At 46.7% G+C, this 21,346-nt stretch overlaps 1 protein-coding gene across 1 annotated transcript in view; it reads left to right on the top strand.

The window, feature by feature from the left end:
* adgrl4 (adhesion G protein-coupled receptor L4) overlaps positions 1-21,346 on the top strand; it is a 163,738-nt gene that overhangs the window by 66,172 nt on the left and 76,220 nt on the right. Inside the window, exons 3-6 of the mRNA XM_060830634.1 lie at positions 722-874; positions 10,804-10,874; positions 17,879-18,058; positions 18,422-18,605. Coding sequence (XP_060686617.1) covers positions 722-874; positions 10,804-10,874; positions 17,879-18,058; positions 18,422-18,605 — 588 coding nt within the window. The remainder of the gene's footprint in view (positions 1-721; positions 875-10,803; positions 10,875-17,878; positions 18,059-18,421; positions 18,606-21,346) is intronic.

Below are 21,346 nucleotides of genomic sequence, written 5' to 3'. Positions count from 1 at the left end.
GACACTATGTCAATTTCCAATGGCCAGTCCACCTAACCTGCCCATCTTTGGACTGTTGGAGGAAACAGAGCACCCAGCAAAAAACAAAGAGAGAGATGTGCAAACTCCACACACAGTCACGCATGTCTGGAATCAAACCCAGCTCCCTGGTGCTATGAGGCGGTAGTACTGACCACTGAGCCACCATGCCATTAGCTGCTTGGTTTCCTATGGTAAAATAGAGACACTGCCTAAACCTGAAGGAAGGCCTGATCTGCAGCACCATAATCTCCAAAATGGGGCAAGAATGCAGACCTCAAATCCAGTCCAACTCTTGCAAGGATCAAACCCCCTCCTGGTAGCAACAATTTGATCCATTTTGGTCAACCGACCAATTGAGACAACTCAAGGAATTTACGTTGCTGTAACAACATACACTTTTACACACATAATGTAGCCTGGAGTGATGGGAAATGTTGGGAGGGTCTCCAACATTCTTCCTATCACATGGTTGACCAGGAGTCTCGTCTACTCTTCCCATTAGCACGCATTGGAAGTATTTTCAGACTGATACTCCACCTACTTGGCCATGTTACAAAGGCACCTTTCTGGGCCTCAAGCAGAACTTGAAATTACAGTGACTACACTTCCAGACATATTGCATTGGTTGTCAGACAGTGTTAATGTGAGTTTTTCTTCTTATTGAAGATGACTTGAATAACAAGTAATCTTTCTATTGCAGACGACGATGAGTGTCAGAATGCAACCTTGACATGTGGACAGAATGCGACCTGCACCAACACACATGGGAGTTATTACTGCACGTGCGTAGAAGGTTATGAGTCTTCACAACATAAGAAAGAGTTCACTCCGAACGATGGCACCACTTGCCAAGGTATGAACAGCAACTTGCTCGAATTTCGGATCGCATTTGAGTCCGTAAACCCTACTTTAAAAGAAAGTGCTCAATCTGAAAATTTGTAATATAAACAGGACATACTGAAGTACAAGAAATAGGATCAGGAGTAAAACAGAAATGTTGTCAAACCAGTCCATCATTCAACGTGATCATGACTGATCTTGGGTTTCAAATCCACTTTCTCCCGGATTCCCTACTTCCCTTGATTGCCTCAGAGACCAAACTTTTGTCCACTTCACCTTAGATGTCCTAAAAGATGATGTGGAGGAGCTGGTGTTGGACTGAGGTGTACAAAGTTAAAAATCACACAACACCAGATAATAGTCCAATAGGTTTGTTTAGAATCTGGATTAGTGGTGTTGGAAGAGCACAGCAGTTCAGGCAGCATCCAAAGTGCAGCAAAATCGATGTTTCGGGCAAAAGCCCTTCATCAGGAATAAAGGCAGTGAGCCTGAAGCGTGGTGAGATAAGTTAGAGGAGTGTGGGGGTGGGGAGAAAGTAGCATAGAGTACAATGGGTGAGTGGGGGAGGGGATGAAGGTGATAGGTCAGGGAGGAGAGGGTGGAGTGGATAGGTGGAAAAGGAGCTAGGCAGGTAGGACAAGTCCGGACAAATCATGGGGACAGTGCTGAGCTGGAAGTTTGGAACTAGGGTGAGGTGGGGGAAGGGGAAATGAGGAAACTGTTGAAGTCCACATTGATGCCCTGGGGTTGAAGTGTTCCGAGGCGGAAGATGAGGCGTTCTTCCTCCAGGCGTCTGGTGGTGAGGGAGCGGCAGTGAAGGAGCCCCAGGACTTCCATGTCCTCGGCAGAGTGGGAGGGGGAGTTGAAATGTTGGGCCACGGGGCAGTGTGGTTGATTGGTGTGGGTGTCCCAGAGATGTTCCCTAAAGCGCTCTGCTAGGAGGCGCCCAGTCTCCCCAATGTAGAGGAGACCGCAACGGAGCAACGGATACAATAAATGATATTAGTGGATGTGCAGGTAAAACTTTGATGGATGTGGAAGGCTCCTTTAGGGCCTTGGATAGAGGTGAGGGAGGAGGTGTGGGCACAGGTTTTACAGTTCCTGCGGTGGCAGGGGAAAGTGCCAGGATGGGAGAGTGGGTTGTAGGGGGCCGTGGACCTGACCAGGTCGTCATGGGAGCATTAGCTTTCGGAGCACTGCCCCTTCAACAGGTGGCTGTGGAGCAGGATCATATGACACAGAATTCGTGGCAAAAGATTACCATGCCATGCAACTGAAATGATATATTGAACAAACCTAGATTGTTCATTCTGTGTCTTATGATCCTGCTCCACAGCTGCCTGATGAAGGAGCAGCGCTCCAAACACTAGTGCTTCCAAATAAACCTAAAAGATGAAGCAATACCCAAACCCTCTGGTGTAGAAAATTCCAAACCGTCACAATCCTTTGACTGACATGCAGCAGGGTCAGAAAAGAAGTGCGTGGAGGATAACAGACGTATACCCAACAGGGCAAGTGGCCTGTTTCTATGCAGTTAGCTTGGAGTTAGATCAGAGGATCAATGGGTTTGATCAGAAATTTCTCCTCATAGCATTTCTAAATGATCAGCCCTTTTGCCAGAGGCTGTGCCCTTGTGTTCTCGATTTCCTGAGCACTGACCACTCTCTAAGTGTCTACCACGCTCTTCAGAATATTGTATGGTTCAGTCAGATCACCTTCCATTCCTTCAGTTTATTCAGCCTGTTGTGACCAGCTGGGGTCTGTGGAAGCACACACCTTACCCATCATTTCTCCTGAGTACCATGTCGGAGTTAGCAGCCAGTGTCTGATATTTATGACCTGTTGCTATGGATGGAATTATCTTCTCTTGAGCCCCATTGTAATACGAATGACCTCTACTTTTTTGAACATGGAGCACAGAATAAAGCTGTAGGAGTCAGTGATTCAGTCCATTGGGTTTTAACTTTGTGGCATCAGCTAACTTGGAAATATTACATTTGATCTTCACATCCAAATCATTTGTACAGGCAGGGAACAGCTTGGGCACAAGGGCTAATCTTTGCAGCAGCACACTGGTCACAGTCTCCCAACCTGAGAATAGTCTGGTTTAAATAGAATAGAATCCTGTGGAAACAGGCCATTTGGCCCAACAAGTCCACACCAACTCTCTGAAGAGCATCACATACCCATAGCCTATCCCTGTATAAACATAATCTGCCGATTCCTCAGAAACAACCCCAAACAAGTCGACACAATGCAACCAAAAATTATAGCCACATTACCTTACAGCAAAGACATATAGAAATTACTTTCAGACTACTCAGACCCCTTGGCATCATGGTAGCCCACAAACCTACTAACACACTTAAACAGTGACTAATGAATCTAAAGGATCCATTAGATACTACGAGCAAATCTAACATCATTTACAAGATACCATGCAAGAACTGTAAAAAATACCACATCGGACAAACTAGCAGGAAACTTGACCAGGATACATGAACACCAACTGGCCACCAAAAGATATGACCCACTATCACTAGTTTCTATACAGACAGACAAAGAAAGACACCACTTTGACTGGGACACCACACACATCCTAGGACAGGTGAAACAAAGACACACACAAGAATTCTTAGAGGCATGGCATTCTATCCAGAACTCTATTAGTAAACACATCAATTTAGATCCCATCTACCTTACCTTGAAAAAAGGAACTGGAAATGACATCACCCACCTTAAGAAACCAAGACCTATAAATGGAGAGGCGGGACATACCACCAGCGCTGCACCGGAGACTCTCACTGATGATGTTACCTAGTATGGTAACAAAACGTCTGAAAACAAATCTTCCAACTCAGCGAGCTAACGTACATATTTATAATCAACCTGAGGTGCAAATCTTCTCAAAGATCCCTATCCCTGTATCTCCAATCGCTAATCCATCTTTCTTACACATCCTTACACACTACGGGCAATTTCCCATGGCCAATTCAGCTAACGTGGACATCTTTGGACTGTGGGAGGAAACCGGAGCACCCAGAGGAAACCCACAGAGACATTGGGAGAATGTACAAACCCCACACAGACAGTTGCCTGAGGCTGGAATTGAACCGAGGTCTCTGGTGCCATGAGGCAGCAGTGCTAACCACTGAGCCGCCCACATAAATGCAAAGAGTATTCTAATGACACCGAAGGGAAGAAAATGAGTGCAATCCTAATCAATTAAATTTTGGCAGCCCCCTTTGGCTATCATTGCATGATCATAATTAGCATATCCAATCACTCCAACCTTTCCTGTTTTGACTCAGTCACTCCCAGGGAAGGAGACTCCCACCCCTCTTTCCCACGTTGCCAGCGCTGATGTTGAAGGAGTATTCACCTCACAGGCGCTGCAGAGGCTGGGAAGGTGATACACTGCCAACACCCCTAGACCAAGCATGAATTAACAAAATACATCTTCCCCATGTAACCAGAGAGTTATGGTTTCAAGCCCATCAGGAAAAATATTTCCACTATTAATAAGATCAGCGAGCAGAGAATAAATATCAATGATATTTGTTTTCGTCTTTTTATTTGTTCATAGAATGTAGCAGGCGAGACAACATTTATTGTCTATCCCTAGAACACGCAATCCCTACAGTACAGAAGGAAGCCATTCAGCCCATCGAGTCTGCACTGACCCTTCCACCCAGAAACAGACCCCGACCCTATCCCTGCCACCCCAGATTTCCCAAGCTTAATCCATCTAGCCTACACTTCTCAGAAAACAACAGGGCAATTTAAGCATGGCCAATCCAATTAACCTGCACATCTTCAGACTGTGGGAGGAAACCAGAGCAACTGCAGAAAACCCACACAGACACAGGGAGGATGTGCAAACTCCACACAGAGAGTTGCCCGAGACTGGAATCGAGTCCCTGGTGCTGTGAGGCAGTTGAGCCAGCCACTGAATCACCATGCCAGCCCAGAGGACAATTGAGAGTCAACAACATTGCTATAGGTGTGGAGTCACACATAGGCCAGACTGGGTAAGGGTGGCTGATTCTCTTCCCCCAAGGACATCAGTGAACCAGATGTGTTTTAATTGCAATTGATGTTAGTTACATGGCCACCATGAGGCTAATGTTATAATTGCTGACGTGACAGGAATATGCAATTTCCAACATAAATCACAGCCCACAAAATATTAATTTATTAATATAGTAGCAGAATTCAGGAATTCTCTCAACAGGAGAATGTTTGTTGAAGTTTGAAGACCAGGACTGATGACCTTTCCTTGGGTAGAGCTGTGAAGCTGAAATCCAGATTGAAGTTCATCCAGTCGGATGGTTGGACAGGCTAATGGGCTGAATCCTGACCCTAGTGCTACAAGGTTACTGATCCTAAAAGAGCTCTCACCATTTTTGAGAAGATTTCTTGCTCAGGTTGAGGTTCTGGATGTAGGTTTGCTCACTGAGCTGGAAGGTTCATTGTCAGATGTACTGTCACCATTCTATGTAACATCTTCAGTGAGCCTCTAGATGAAGCACCGCTGATGATTCCTGCTTTCTATTTATATGTTTGAGTTTCTTTGGGTTGGTGATGTCATTGCCTGTGGTGATGTCATTTTCTATGGTGATGTCATTTCCTGTTCTTTTTCTTAGGGGGTTATAAATGGATTCCAAGTCAATGTGTTTGTTGATTGAATTCAACATCAGACAGCTGCCTGATGAAGGAGCAGCGGTCCGAAAGCTAATGCTTCCAAATAAACCTGTTGGACTATAGCCTGGAGTTGTGTGATTTTTAACCTGAGAAGAAAACATTGACTATTTACCCTATCCATGCTCCTCATGGTTTTATAAACCTCTATAAGGTCACCCCTCAGCCTCTGACATTCCAGGGAAAACAGCCCCAGCCATTTCAGCCTCTCCCTATAGCTCAAACCCTCCAAAGCCTAGCAACATCCTTGTAAATCTTTTCTGAGCCCTTTCAAGTTTGGACTTGGTCAAGGGACAATTTAATTCCTCGGGCCCCTATGAGCATGAAATGATGGGAGATTGTTCAGAATGAGTAGCCTTGCCAGACAGGATCAGGCTTCAGTCCATCAGGCCTGTCCTACAGCCAGTGCTTTGCATTCTCACACATATACAATTGAACTTCCAAGGCTCTCCTATCCCACATTCCCCTGCCATTTGATCAAGGGAAAGGAGGGAAAGATACGCCCCCCTATGTTGGATAATGGATGGTGTACTGTACTGACTGCACCAGCCCTGAGTATTTTAACAAACCATGACATTTCTAGCCTTGACATCAATGTAGAATCTTGTGAAAAAAAAGCCCATTTTGAAAATGTGCAGCAAATAATTGATTTTCGCTGTTCGGGAGGTGGTAGAAAATGAGTTAAATATGTGATTTTAAAAAAAGAATGCTGTTTGCTGTACATGGTATGAATTTTATCGACATTGATGAATGTCTTGGAGATTCTGCTATGGGCTCCGGTACCCATACTCCTTGCCAGAACACAATTGGAGGATTTTATTGCTCCTGGTTTAGTGGATTTCAAATATCTTCAGGGATTTCGACTTTCAAACCGAAGCCCAATTTCACCCACAACATCTGTGAACGCCTGTTATTGCAGTGAATGGGAAAAAAAAATCTTTCGATGAAAAGAGATTAATCTCGAATCTGGATGAAGTCGTTATCAAATTTTTCAGAGCTAATTTGGTACACTTGTTTTAAGAGTCGGCACGGAGGAAGGTAGCAGGGGAGGAGAGGGGGAGGGGTGGAAAGGGGGTCACCTGTGTGGAAGAGGGGAAAGGGGAAAGGGGAGTACTGGAGGAGAAGAAAGTAGGAAGGAGAGAAACAGAAGAGTTGTGTGTGAGTCACTTCAAGCACAAAGGGGGCAAAGCTGATTAAGCTGGTCAGTTTTCCGGTCTAGTCGAGAGTATTTTGACTAAGCGATGTGAAGTTTATTGCATGACAGCAACTATAGAGACTGCAAGGAGCATCCTAGACCCAGGTTGATCTCCTACACGGTACTTCTTTACAATGACCAAATCCCCAAGGCATCATTGCAGACATTGGCTGCTCACTGGATTCAATCACGGTTTTCTAACCCAGCAGGTAGGAGAGAGATTCTTTACTCAGCGAGTCGTGAGTTCATGGAATGCCCTGCCAGTAACAGTGGTGGACTCTCCCTCTTTATGGGCATTTAAATGGGCATTGGATAGGCATATGGAGGATAGTGGGCTAGTGTAGGTTAGGTAGGCTTGGATCGGCGCAACATCGAGGGCCGAAGGGCCTGGACTGCTCTGTATTTTTCTATGTTCTATGTTCTATGAGAAGGGAGAGGCTCGAGAGAAGAGAGGGGAGGAGACCGTGGAAGTAGAGAGGAGGAAAAGAGATGACAGAAGGAAGGGGGTAGAGTAGGACAGCACTTAAGCAGCAATCCCAAGAGTTAAACAGATGATCCCAATTGGTTGTTCAGTGCTGAAAACGCACTACTTTGTCAGAGATTTTGCCCTTGTGTTGATGTTATTATACTGAGGGTCAATTTGAAAGAATCTGTGTCATTTTACAAAGAATAGAGATTGCCCTCCATTTTGGGTCAATACCTCCCCCCGAACCAATGTTAGTATGGAACAGGCCATTTGGCCCATCGAGTCCACATTGACCCTCCGAAGACCATCCCACCCAGACCCGTCCCATCCCAGTAACCCTGCATTTCCCATGGTTCACCCACCTGGCCTACATATTCCTGGATGCTACAGCCAATTTAGCACTGTCAATTCACCTAACCTGCACACCCTTGGCCTGTGGGAGGAAGCCGCAGCGCCCATAGGAAACTCATACAGACACAGGGAGAATGTGCAAACTCCTCGCAGACAGTCACCTGAGGGTGGAATCAAACCCAGGTCCCTGGCGCTGTGGGGCTGCAGAGCTAACCATTGTTCCACCCAAAAAAACTAATTGATAAACAGATAAAACTAGAGAAACTTAGCAGATCTGGCAGCATCTGTTGAGAGTGAAACAGAGGGAACGTTTTGAGTACAGAATGTGCTTCTTCAGACAAAGAAAACAAACAACTACAGATGCTGGAAAAGCACTTCTTCAGGATTGGCTGATAACTGGTTTCTTGCACTTTCCTTGTTTCTGTTGTAGGATCTTGCTGCATACAGTCACCATACCAGCAAGAAATGTTTAAAATATTATGCATTCCTGGGATGTGGGCGTCACTGGCTATGGCAGAATTTATTGCCTGTTCTCTAACTGCATGAGGGAAGGTGTTGGTGATCTCCCTTCTTGAACTGCACCAATGTACGTGGTGGAGGGAGGGAGTTGCAGAATTTTGACTCAGTACCAGTGAAGGAACAACAATTTATTTCCAAGTCAGTGTGGCATGTGACATGTCGACGAACTTGTAGAGGGAGGTTTCGATGAGAGGCCCTGAGATTTGGTAACCTACTACATAGAACTCCAGGACCAGAAATTACTTCAAGTTAATGTTCAGGACTGAAGTGTCTACCACTTAACCAGTAGATCAAAGGCTGGCCTGAGCTTAGATGTCAGACCTCATTACTACCATTATGGGGCACTATTGACACATAGGCCATTTGTCCATTGTAAGTAATCACCTTAGTTGATGCTGCTGCTTCACTGAATGCAAACCTCAAGTGGGGACATGGAATCTCAGTGGAAAGGGAGATCAGTCAGGTGGGTAAAGCAATCCTGCACCACCTGTCTCCTCAGGTACATACTTTTAAATGTTTTTAAAATGAGAGTTCATCATGTTTTTGGCTGTTTGGACAACTAAGCTCAACACCACTAAAATCGTGCTCATCTTGCTTCTGGTGTTGGATATTGCAAAGTGTCAATAGACAAGCAGGAAGCTGGAAGAACACAGCAAGTCAGGCAGTTTTCCACCTCCTGATGGTACCTGGCTCTTCCAGCCTCCTGCTTGTCTACCTTGGAATCCAGCATCTGCAGTTTTATTTAGTCTCTAACCAAGTGTCAATCGACAGCTGTGTTTCCTATGTCACAGCACTTCATGTGTTCATCATTTGCAGTAAAGTGCTTGGAGACATCCAGTGGTCTGAAGGTTGCTACACAAATGCAATTTTGAAATGAAGGAGGAACTTCTTCAGCCCAAGGTGTTGAATCTGTGGAACGCATTGCTATAGAAAGCAGAGCCCAAAACAATGACAGAGACAGAGATTAGTTGTATAAGACTCTGGTGAGGCCTCATCTGGAGTATTGTGTGCAGTTTTGGTCGCCATACTATAGGAAGGATGTGGAAGCTTTAGAACAAGTGCAGAGGAGGTTTACCAGGATGTTGCCTGGAATGGTAGGAAAATCTTATGAGGAAAGGCTGAGGCACTTGGGGCTGTTCTCATTGGAGAAGAGAAGGTTTAGGGGAGATCTGATAGAAGTGTATAAGATGATTAGGGGTTTAGATAGGGTAGATACTAAGAACCTTTTACCGCTAATGGAGTCAGGTGTTACTAGGGGACATAGCTTTAAATTAAGGGGTGGTAGGTATAGGACAGATGTTAGGGGTAGATTCTTCACACAGCGGGTTGTGAGTTCATGGAATGCCCTGCCCGTATCAGTGGTGAACTCTCCTTCTTTATGGTCATTTAAGCGGGTATTGGATAGGCATTTGGAAGTTATTGGGCTAGTATAGGTTAGGTAGGATTCGGTCGGCGCAACATCGAGGGCCGAAGGGCCTGTACTGCGCTGTATCCTTCTATGTTCTATGTTCTATGTTCTAAAGGGATCGAGGGTTAGGGGGAGAAGGCAGGAGAATGGGGTTTAAAAAGATATCAGCTATGGTCAAATGGCAGAGCAGACTCAATGGGCCGAATGGCATAAATCTTCTCCAATGGACTTTCTTTGAAGTGCTGCACTTTATGTGGGCAGGCCTTTGAAAAGTGGGGTTTAGGAACATTTGAAACTATGGGGCCAGGGGGTTTGCGTCCCCCCTCACCCTCCCCCAACTGCCAGGATGTCCCTGCTGCTGGGCAATAGACCAAGAGCTGGAAAGTGGGATTCGGCAGAACTGATGTGATCGTGCAGAAGGATTAACATAAATCTTCTCTGGATGAACTCCCCTTGCTCTTCATCCACACCCTTGGGATCTTTCCTGCCCACCAAAGAATAAAAGCACAAAGAAGAGGAACAGGAGTAAGGCCATTCAGTCCCTCAAGCCTGTTCCGCTAGTCAATGGAATTATGGCTGATCCGAGACCTCCTCACATCTGTTTTCCTGCCCTTTCTCCACAACCCGGGGTTTAAAGGGATATGGGCGGGGTGCTGGCAGGTGGGACTAGATTGGGTTGGGATATCTGGTCGGCATGGACGGGTTGGACCAAAGGGTCTGTTTCCGTGCTGTACATCTCTATGACCATGACTATGACTATAACCCGTAATTCCCCAAATGATCAAGAATCTATCGTAGGCCAGGCCTCAGTTTAGCATCAGAACATGAGAGTGCCATCTGTCAATTGTGCAGCACTGCCTCAGTATTGTGTTGGAGCATCAGCCTGGAGTATGTGCGCAAATCTAACTCAGAATGCTATCCACCTAGCCACAGTAGTTACCCAGCGATGAGCTTAAAACTGTTTTTCTGGTGATTTCCGTGCTGTTAATCCAATAAACAGTGTTTCCCTATCAGTGAATGAATTTCTGATTGACTGCTAGGCAGCTGAGGGCATTTCCGTAATAAATGCTTCAACTACAACACTCACAGTTTGGAAATTTAAACTTAGTAATCAAATTGTATTCAAGGATGTTAATTGACGGGTGATTTATTAGTTATATGATAATGATATGTCAAGTGATCAGCATTAGTCAAACTGAATGACAATGGGATTGATGGGGACAGTTATGTCGATAATACAAGCTATGTGTTGGACACATGATGTTTGAAGTTAATGATTTTATTTCTTCACTGCAATTTCAGAGATTCCAGAGACGCCCTGCCATTTAAATAATGAATGTCTTTCTGGAAGGATTAATGATACCTTGCATCAGGTAATGCCACATTTTGAATACGATAAGAAACCTATGCATAAAAACAAGTTCCTTTGTGCTTTGTAACAAGACAGTGTGTGTCGAGCGACCTGATGTGCAAGCTGCTGTCATTTTGCAACAAACTCATATTTTAGCAATAAATTGCGATCGAGAAAAACACACATTGAATTTGATGTGGCAATCTGAGGGGATTTTTTTTTAAACGGCCCGGTTCTTAAAAGGCTGGCTTCGCTGAGGCGTGGCGTTTTTAAAATTCTTTAATTTGTTTTTTGGTTGGGAATGCAATGCCAGCATTTATTGCACTTCCCTCCTCGTGCCAATGCTGAGCTGCCTGAGCAATCTTGCAGTCTGTCAAGGGAAGGTATACAGTCTGTTCTGATATACCGCAATAGTTCTGTTCCTGTGTGATCCCGTGTGATACGAAAATCACATCATAGCTGAACTGTTTAAACCAATGGGGCCGGAATAGAGTTATAGCCAATACAAGTAAGGAAAGTTCGCGTTCTGGAAACGACAGTCTAAATTCTTCAATCACATTAAAGCCAACTTGCATTGAAGAAACTCGCGTTCTAGCAGAACCGACTGTACTCTCAACGTTGGCAGGATTTTGGGCCAGACGATGCTGAAAGGATATTTCCGCCGAAGGATGTCATGTGTAGACAGGCAGGAGGCTGGAAGAACACGGTGAGCCAGGCAGCATCAGGAGGTGGACAATTCAATGTTTCGGGTGTAACCCTTCTTCAGGACTGGGGATAGGTAGAGGGGGAGTTGCAGATAAAGGGTGTGGGGGGACAGAGTGGTGAAGTGGGGGGAGGTGAAGACAGGTAAAGGGTAAGACCTCGTTGATCAATGGGAGGAATGAATCCAGATGTCATGAAACAGAGGCATGGAGATGGTAGTGTTTAATTATAACCATTTACAAGCCATGGGTATGACTGATGGGGGTCAGCGTTTATGATCAACCCTTAATTGATCCTGAGAAGATGGTGGTGAGCGATAGTTTGGACCACTGCGGCTTTATACAGCTGCGTTGCACAGCTCTGCCATTCCAGAGGGACGTTAAGAGTCAGGCACTCTGTTGTGGTTCTCCAGCCATATACAGACCAGTTCACTGTAGGTCACACAGTGGCTCAGTAGTCAGCACTACTGCCTCACAGCACCAGAGACCTGGGTTCTATTCCAGCCTTGGATGATTGTGCAAACTCTATGCTGACAATGTGCCTGTGGGTTTCCTCTGGATGTTCCAGTTTCCTCCCACACTCCAAAGATGTGCAGGCTAGGTGGATGGGTCATCCTGAATTGCCCATAATGTTCAGATTAGGTGGGTAAGCCATAGTAAATGTAAAGCCACAAGAATAGGGTGAGGGGGCTGGGTCTCGGTCTGGATGGACTGCTTTACAGATGTTCGGTTTGGACCTGATGGGCTGAATGACCACGTTCTGTCCTGTTGTGATTCTATGTTCCCTTCTGAAAAGGATGATTGTGATAGCAGGTTTTGAGAAGATTTGTAGCTCAAGTTGAGGTTCTGGATGTAGGTTTGCTTGTTGAGCTGGAAGGTTCATTTTCAGACGTTGCATCACCATGACATTATCCAGCTTCATCCAGAGGCTCACTGAAAATGTTACCTATTATGGAGATGAAACATCTGAAAATGAAACTTCCAGCTCAGCGAGCAAACCTACATCCAGGATGATTGTGAACCAGACAATGGTCATCTTAGTCTCTCTATACCTAGAGATATGTCAGGTGGACTCCATACATGTTTCTGAAGCTAGTCTTTCTTGGAACAGATCTCCTAGTTTAATGTCAGAGACTACAGTAAGGCCTCACAAAGTGAGGATTGGGGTCGTGAAGTGAGGTTGTGTGATCGAAGGTTGCAATGGCTTCCACAGAACTTTGCCCCCAATCTATCAGAATTTCTTACCCTAACGTCTGCTTTCAGGTCTTCCTGCCCCCCACTGAATATCCACAAGCATCTTAATCCCACCCTTGGAGTTCTCACTGAGGGCTCAGGACAATTTTCAACCTTCAAAATGAGATCACAATCAGGAAGTACTGAGCTGTATGTTGATGGGTCCAGTCCTCATAAAGCATGGCTGACGAGAAGCTTGTCCTGCTCTTACCATCAGCCATAGACGTGTTGGAAAGATTTTTAGATTGACAATCATCCTGTCCGTCCCATATTTTAAGTGCACGTTCCTTGGTCAGCACATCTTGGAGTGAGGTTTTCACCCAGAGCTCCTGTCACAGAGGCAGGGACAATACCATTGAACTATAGAATTATTACAGCACAAAAAGAGGCCAATCAGCTCATCATGCCTGCATTGGCTCTAATATCTAGTACCAATCTCTTGCCTTTTCCCAATATCCTTGCAGACCATGACTGTCCAAAGAACCATCCTAAAGCCTCTTGAATTCTTCAGTGCATCATGAGACTTCCTCTATAGTCACCATTACTAACCTTTTGAGTTTCAACAATTTCAGATTTACTTCATTAACAGAATTGAGATTCCCACATGCGTTGATAAGGTATCGGTCAAGTATACGGATTACTAGCCCAGTGATAGAACATAGAACATAGAACAATACAGCACAGAACAGGCCCTTCGGCCCACGATGTTGTGCCGAACATATATCCTAGATTAAGCACCCATCCATGTACCTATCCAATTGCCGCTTAAAGGTTGCCAATGATTCTGACTCTACCACTCCCACGGGCAGCGCATTCCATGCCCCCACCACTCTCTGGGTAAAGAACCCACCCCTGACATCTCCCCTTTACCTTCCACCCTTCACCTTAAATTTATGTCCCCTTGGCATATGGGATAGTGGCATATGGGATATGCCACTATCCCATCATATCCCCATATACCTGTTGCCTTTGTCCTTCTGAATGTTGGTGCCTACAGAGTCAGGAGAAAGAAAATTGGGAAAGATAATTCCCATTGACATCATAATCTTTTGTTCCCTGCTGTAAAGAGTCGATGTTACGTGCCTGCTTCAGCTGCAATGCCTACTGCAGTTGAATAGCCTGCATAGAGCTCATTTTACTTCTGTACATAACCGCTGGTGACACAAACCAATCTGGAATTGGTGGGGTCAGAAACACCTCCCTGAGAGGGAGATTGAGAGAATGAAGATAGATTTTAGCATTGAAGAACTTACAGCTCAGTTCTGGATACCTATTATTTGCACTTTTGAGGGAAAATATACCTAACTTGTGAAAAATATATTGGCAAGGTGCACTGGTAATATCAAACCACTTCATTTTATGTATTCATTCATTCACTTGATATGAGCGAGTGGACCAGTATTTGCTGCACATTCATGATTGACTTTGAGAAGGAGACTGTGGTGAACTGCCTTCTTGAACCGTTTGGAGTCCATCTGGGATGCCCACAAAGCTGGAAGGGAGGGTGTTCAAGGATTTTGACCCAGCAACAGTGCAGGAACAGCGATATTGCTATAAGCCAGGTTAGTGAGTGGCTTGGAGGGGAAAATGCAAGCATGTAATGTTCCTTTGCATCTGCAGTCCTTACCTTTCTAAGGTGTTGGAGGTCATGGGGTTTGGAAGATACCAAGCATCTTTTAAGGAATACACAGTTCCAACACAATGGAGAAAGTGAGGTCTGCAGATGCTGGAGAGCAGAACTGAAAAATGTGTTGCTGGAAAAGCACAGCAGGTCAGGTAGCATCCAAGGAGCAGGAGAATCGATGTTACGGGCCAGAGCCCTTCATCAGGAATGAGGAGGGTGTGCCAAGCAGGCTAAGAAAAAAGGTAGGGAGGAGGGACTTGGGGGAGGGGCACTGGGAATGCGATAGGTGGAAGGAGGTTAAGGTGAGGGTGATAGGCCGGAGAGGGGGTGGGGGTGGAGAGGTTGGGAAGAAGATTGCAGGTCAAGAAGGTGGTGCTGAGTCTGAGGGTTGGGACTGAGATAAGGTGGGGGAAGAGAAATGAGAAAGCTGGAGAAATCTGCATTTATCCCTTGTGGTTGGAGGGTTCCTTGGCGGAAGATGAAGCGCTCTTCCTCCAGGCATTATGTTGCCATGGTCCGGCGATAGAGGAGGCCAAGGACCTGCATGTCCTTGGCGGAGTGAGAGGGGGAGTTAAAGTGTTCAGCCACGGGGCAGTTGGGTTGGTTGGTGCGGGTGTCCCAGAGGTGTTCTCTGAAACATTCTGCAAATAGGCGGCCTGTCTCCCCACTTCCACCCCGGAGTTGCCATTGCCGTATCTATTTTCACCCCCAGTGATGTCACTCACCTGCACAGCAACACGCCGCATACGTCTCCGCCTCCACGCCGATCTCCGCCCCCACACCCAACTCTGCCTCTACGCCTAACTCCGACCCACACCTAACCCCGCCCCCACTCCCAGCTCCAGCCCCACACCAGGTCCTAGCTCCCAGCCCTGCCGTATTTTCACCATCCCTCCAGACCTTCCCCTCTCTGAGGATGAAGGATCAGTCCTCAGCAAAGGCCTCACCTTCATTCACCTATGCTCCCGGAATAACGAGTTCAACACGCGGCGAGACATCGAACAATTCTTCTGCCGCTTTCGCCTCCGCTCCTACTTCTTCAACCAGGATTCTCGCCCACCCTCTGACAACCCCTTCTTCCACCTCCAACCCACCCCATCCACCTGGACACCCCGTGCTGGCCTCTTACTCACCCTCGATCTCTTCATAGCCAACTGCTGATGTGACATTAATCGCCTCAACCTGTCCACCCCCTCACCCACTCCAACCTCACCCTTGGAAAGTGCAGCCCTCCACTCCCTCCGCTCCAACCCCAACCTCACTATCAAACCGGCAGACAAGGGAGGCGTGGTAGTAGTTTGGCTCACCGATCTTTACATTGCTGAGGCTAAATGCCAGCTCGCGGACACCTCCTCCTACTGCCCCCTTGACCATGACCCCACCTCCCACCTCCAAACCATCATCTCCCAGACCATCCATAACCTCATCTCCTCAGGGGATCTCCCATCCACCGCCTCCAACCTCATAGTCCCACAACCCCGCACCGCCCGTTTCTACCTCCTGCCCAAAATCCACAAACCTGACTGCCCCGGCCGACCCATTGTCTCAGCCTGCTCCTGCCCCACCGAACTCATCTCTGCATACTTCGACACGGTCCTGTTCCCCCTTAGTCTAAGAACTCTCCACCTACGTTCGGGACACCACCCACGCCCTCCACCTCCTCCATGATTCTCGCTTCCCCGGCCCCCAACACCTTACCTTCACCATGGACATCCAGTCCCTGTACACCTCCATCCCCCATCACGAAGGCCTCAAAGCCCTCCGCTTCTTCCTTTCCTGTCGAACCAACCAGTACCCTTCCACTAACACCCTCCTTCCACTGACTGAACTGGTCCTCACTCTGAACAACTTCTCTTTCCAATCCTCCCACTTCCTCCAAACCAAAGGAGTAGACGTGGGCACCCGCATGGGCCCCAGCTATGCCTGCCTCTTCGTAGGATATGTGGAACAGTCCATCTTCCGCAGCTACGCTGGCACAACCCCCCACCTTTTCCTCCGCTACATCGATGACTGTATCGGCGCTACCTCGTGCTCCCACGGTTGAACAGTTCATCCACTTTACTAACACCTTCCACACCAACCTCAAATTTACCTGGACCGTCTCAGACTCCGCCCTCCCCTTCCTAGACCTCTCCATTTCTATCTCGGGCAACCGACTCAACACGGACATTCACTATAAACCGACAGACTCCCACAGCTACCTGGACTACACCTCCTCCCACCCTGCCCCCTGAAAAAACGCCATCCCATATTCCCAATTCCTTTGTCTCTGCAGCATCTGCTCCCAGGAGGACCAATTCCAATACTGAACAACCCAGATGGCCTCCTTCTTCAAAGACCGCAATTTCCCCCCAGACGTGATCAATAATGTTCTCCACCGCATCTCCTCCACTTCCTGCTCCTCTGCCCTTGAGCCCCGCACCTCTAATCGCCACCAGGACAGAACCCCACTGGTCCTCACCTACCACCCCACCAACCTCCATATACATCGTATCATCCTTCGTCATTTCCGCCACCTCCAAACGGACCCCACCACCAAGGATGTATTTCCCTCCCCTCCCCTATCAGCGTTCCGGAAAGACCACTCCCTTTGTGACTCCCTCGTCAGGTCCACACCCCCCACCAACCCAACCTCCACTCCTGGCACCTTCCCCTGCAACCGCAAGAAATGCAAAACTTGCACCCACACCTCCCCCCTCACTTCCCGCCAAGGCCCCAAGGGATCCTTCCATATCCGCCACAAATTCACCTGCACCTCCACACACATCATCTATTGCATCCGCTGCACCCGATGTGGCCTCCTCTACATTGGGGAGACAGGCCGCCTACTTGTAGAACGTTTCAGAGAACACCTCTGGGACACCCGCACCAACCAACCCAATCGCCCCGTGGCTGAACACTTTAGCTCCCCCTCCCACTCCGCCAAGGTCATGCAGGTCCTTGGCCTCCTCCATCGCCAGACCATGGCAACATGACACCTGGAGGAAGGGTGCCTCCTCTTCTGCCTAGGAACCCTCCAACCACAAGGGATGAATGCAGATTTTTCCAGCTTTCTCTTTTCCCCTCTCCCCCCACCCCCCCCCCCCCCCCCCCCCCCCCCACCCACCTTATCTCAGTCCCAACCCTCAGACTCAGCACCACCTTCCTAACCTGCAATCTTCTTCCTGACCCCCTCTCCGGCCTATCACCCTCACCTTAACCTCCTTCCACCTATCACATTCCCAAGGCCCCTCCCCCAAGTCCCTCCTGCCTACCTTTTATCTTAGCTTGCTTGGCACACTCTCCTCATTCCTGAAGAAGGGCTCATGCCCAAAACGTCGATTCTCCTGCTCCTTGGATGCTGCCTGACCTGCTGCGCTTTTCCAGCAACACATTTTTCAGTTCAAACACGATTCCAGTAGCTGAATGGTATTGTGAAGCATGCATCAGTTCCAGAGGCAATTAACCAGGTTTGGTCTTTGTTGATAGATTAGCAGCATCAAAGAACCACGTGCTGTTCTGGAGGAGATTGCTCGAAACACCACTGGAGGCCTTTCAGCCACTGATGTCCTTTTATATGTTGAAGTCCTCTCAAGATCAATCCCAACGCTGAGTGCAATCAACGAGACAATACCCGACAGAAGAGAGATCACCAATGCCACCATGAAGGTAGGTTAGTTAGAATGCATGGTGCTTCTTGTTTTATCACACGATGAGCACTTGAAATCTTTATACCTACCATTGAAAGTCGAAAAGTGTGGCACTGGCAAAGCACAGCAGATCAGGCAGCATCCGAGGAGCAGGAGAGTCGACGATTCGGGCATAAGTCCTTCATCAGGAATGTGTTATCAGAAAGGGCTTATGCCTGAAATGTCGACTCTCCTGCTCCTTGGATGCTGCCTGACCTGCTGTGTTTTTCCAGCGCCACACTTCACAACTCTGACTCTCCAGCATCTGCAGTCCTCACTTTCTCTTAGTCCCTGGGTCGGAAGTCAAACTAACTCCCATCTTTCCCGTGCACACCAACTCTAGGCACTGGTTAAGACAGTGAACAATCTTTTAAAACCAGATGAAATGGCGGTGTGGAACGAAATTGGAGATAAGGAAAGGAGGAAAAGTGCCACAAAGCTGCTCCACGCTATGGAGACATCGGCCCTTGGCATCTCACATCACTTGAAAAGGACGACGGAGCTCGTATTTAAAGAGAGTGATGTTGGTGAGTTGGGCAGGAAAGTGGAGTTGAGGGAAACATGAGATCAGCCATGACTGTACTAAATGGTACAAGATTAGAGTGGTGATAGAAAAGCACAGCAGGTCAGGCACATCCGAGGAGCAGGAAAATCGACGTTTATTCTTGATGAAGGGCTCCTGCCCGAAATGTCGATTTTCCTGCTCCTCGGATGCTGCCTGGCCTGCTGTGTTTTTCCAGCACCACTCTAATCTTGACTCTAATCTCCAGCATCTGCAGTCCTCACTTTCGCTTGTACTAAATGGCGCTGTCAGCTCAAAGGGCTAAATGGCCGACTGCTGCTCCTAGTTCTTATATCCTTTTGAGAGAAAAGCAGTGCTGTGGGTATAGTATTTCCCACATGGGATTGTTAAGAGTTTAAGTAAATTTGTGGTGCTCTTTTCTCAACATTTACTTCTCATGTACTCATCAAAGAATGCTTCAACTCTGCCACTTTTTTTTTGAGTCAATATTTTTCATGTTGTCAGCTCCCAGCATCTCATTCAAATTCCAGTCAGCTTTGATCTACGGCAAGGTTCTGCAGCAAGGAAGAGAGGCTTGCAATTTTTACATCAGAGGATGTCCAAAACGTGAACGATTGACTTTGTTTGAGGCGTATCGTGGAAAGAGCAGCAGCCAATGTGCAAACAGAAGTACAGCAGGGAAATCTCCACAAAAATGGATACTTTTCGTCAATATTCACGCAAGAAAAAGGCAATGTAGCCGAGGAGAATATTGAAATACAGACTACTAGACTAAATGGGATTGAGATGCATACGGAGGAGGTGTTCGCAATTCTGGAAAGTGTAAAAATAGAAAAGTCCCCTGGGCCGGATGGGATTTATCCAAGGATAATCTGGGAAGCCAGGGAGGAGATTGCAGAGCCTTTGGCTTTGATCTTTATGTCATCATTGTCTACAGGAATAGTGCCAGAAGACTGGAGGATAGCAAATGGAGGAGAGTCAGGACAACCTTGATAATTGTAGACCTGTGAGCTTTACTTCGGTTGTAGGTAAAGAGTAATAAGGGTATGGAATGCTTTGTCTGTATCGGTCGTAGATTCACCAAGTTTAAGTGCATTTAAGTCAGCATTGGACAGGCAAATGGATGTACGTAGAATATTGTAGGTGGATTGGGCTTCAGATTAGTATGACAGGGCGGTGCAACATCGAGGATCAAAGGGCCTGTACTGCGCTGTTATGTTCTATGTTCTATGTAAAATGTTGGAAAGGGTTATAAGAAATAGGATTAAAAATCATCTAGAAAGGAATAAGTTGATTAGGGATAGTCAACGTGGTTTTGTGAAGGGTAGGTCATGCCTCAGAAACCTTATTGAGTTCTTTGAGGTGGTGACCAAACAGGTAGATAAGGGTAAAGTGGTTGAGGTGGTGTATGTGGATTTCAGTAAGGGGTTTGATAAGGTCCCCCACGGTGGGCTATTGCACAAAATATGGAGGCATGGGATTGAGGGTGATTTAGTGGTTTGGATCAGAAATTGGCTAGCTGAAAGAAGACACAGGGTGTTGGTTAATGGGAAATATTCACCCTGGGGTTCAGTTACTAGTGGGGTACTGCAAGGATCTGTTTTGGGTCCACTGTTTTTTGACATTTTTATAAATGACCTGGATGAGGGCATAGAAGGATGGGTTCGTAAATTTGCAGATGACACTAAGGTTGGTAGAGTTGTGGATCGTAATGAAGGATGTTATGGTTGCAGAGAGACATAGATAAGCTGCAGAGATGGGATGAGAGGTGACAAATGGAGTTTAATGTGGAGAAGTGTGAGGTGATTCACTTTGGAAGGATTAACAGGAATGTAGAATACTGGGCTAATAGTAAGATTATTGGTAGTGTCGATGAGCAGAGAGATCTTGGTGTCCAGGTACATTGATCCCTGAAATGTTGCCAGCCAGTTGATAGGATTGTTAAGAAGGCATGTGGTGTGTTGGCTTTTATTGGTAGAGGAATTGAGTTTCGGAACCATGAGATCATGCTGCAGCTGTACAAAACTCTGGTGCGGCCACATTTAGGGTATTGTGTAAAGTTCTGGTCACCGCATTATAGGAAGGATGTGGAAGTTTTGGAAAAGGTTCAGAGGAGATTTACTAGGATGTTGCCTGATATGGAGGGAAGGTCATATGAGGAAAGGCTGTGGGACTTGAGGCTAAATTCATTAGGGAGAAGAAGGTTGAGAGGTGACTTAATTGAGACATATAAGATAATCAGTGGATTAGATAGGTTGGACAGCGAGAGTCTTTTTCCTTGGATGGCAATGGCTAGCACGAGGGGGCAAAGCTTTAAATTGAGGGGTGATAGATATAGGACAGATCTCAGAGGTAGTTTCTTTACTCAGAGAGTAGTAGGGGCGTGGAATGCACTGCCTGCAACAGTACTAGACTCACAAACTTTAAGGGCATTTAACTGGTCATTGGATATGAATATGGATGAGTATGATGAAGGCCTTTTGCCCGAAATGTCAATTTTCTAGCCTGACCTGCTGTGCTTTTCCAGCACCACTCTAATCTTGACTCTAATCTCCAGCATCTGCAGTACCCACCTCCACCTATATGGACGGGAATGGAATAGTTTAGATTAGATGGGCTTCAGATTGGTTCCACAGATTGGCGCAATATCGAGGGTTGAAGGGCCTGTACTGTGCTGTAATGTTCTATATTCTATGTTCTTGAAAGTAGCGTCATCCACCTCAGAGAGCAGACACGACCTCAGTT

This window comes from Hemiscyllium ocellatum, chromosome 9, assembly GCF_020745735.1.
Source record: "Hemiscyllium ocellatum isolate sHemOce1 chromosome 9, sHemOce1.pat.X.cur, whole genome shotgun sequence".
In the NCBI taxonomy this organism is placed as follows: Eukaryota; Metazoa; Chordata; class Chondrichthyes; order Orectolobiformes; family Hemiscylliidae; genus Hemiscyllium; species Hemiscyllium ocellatum.
This window is presented reverse-complemented; position numbering and strand designations above follow the sequence as displayed.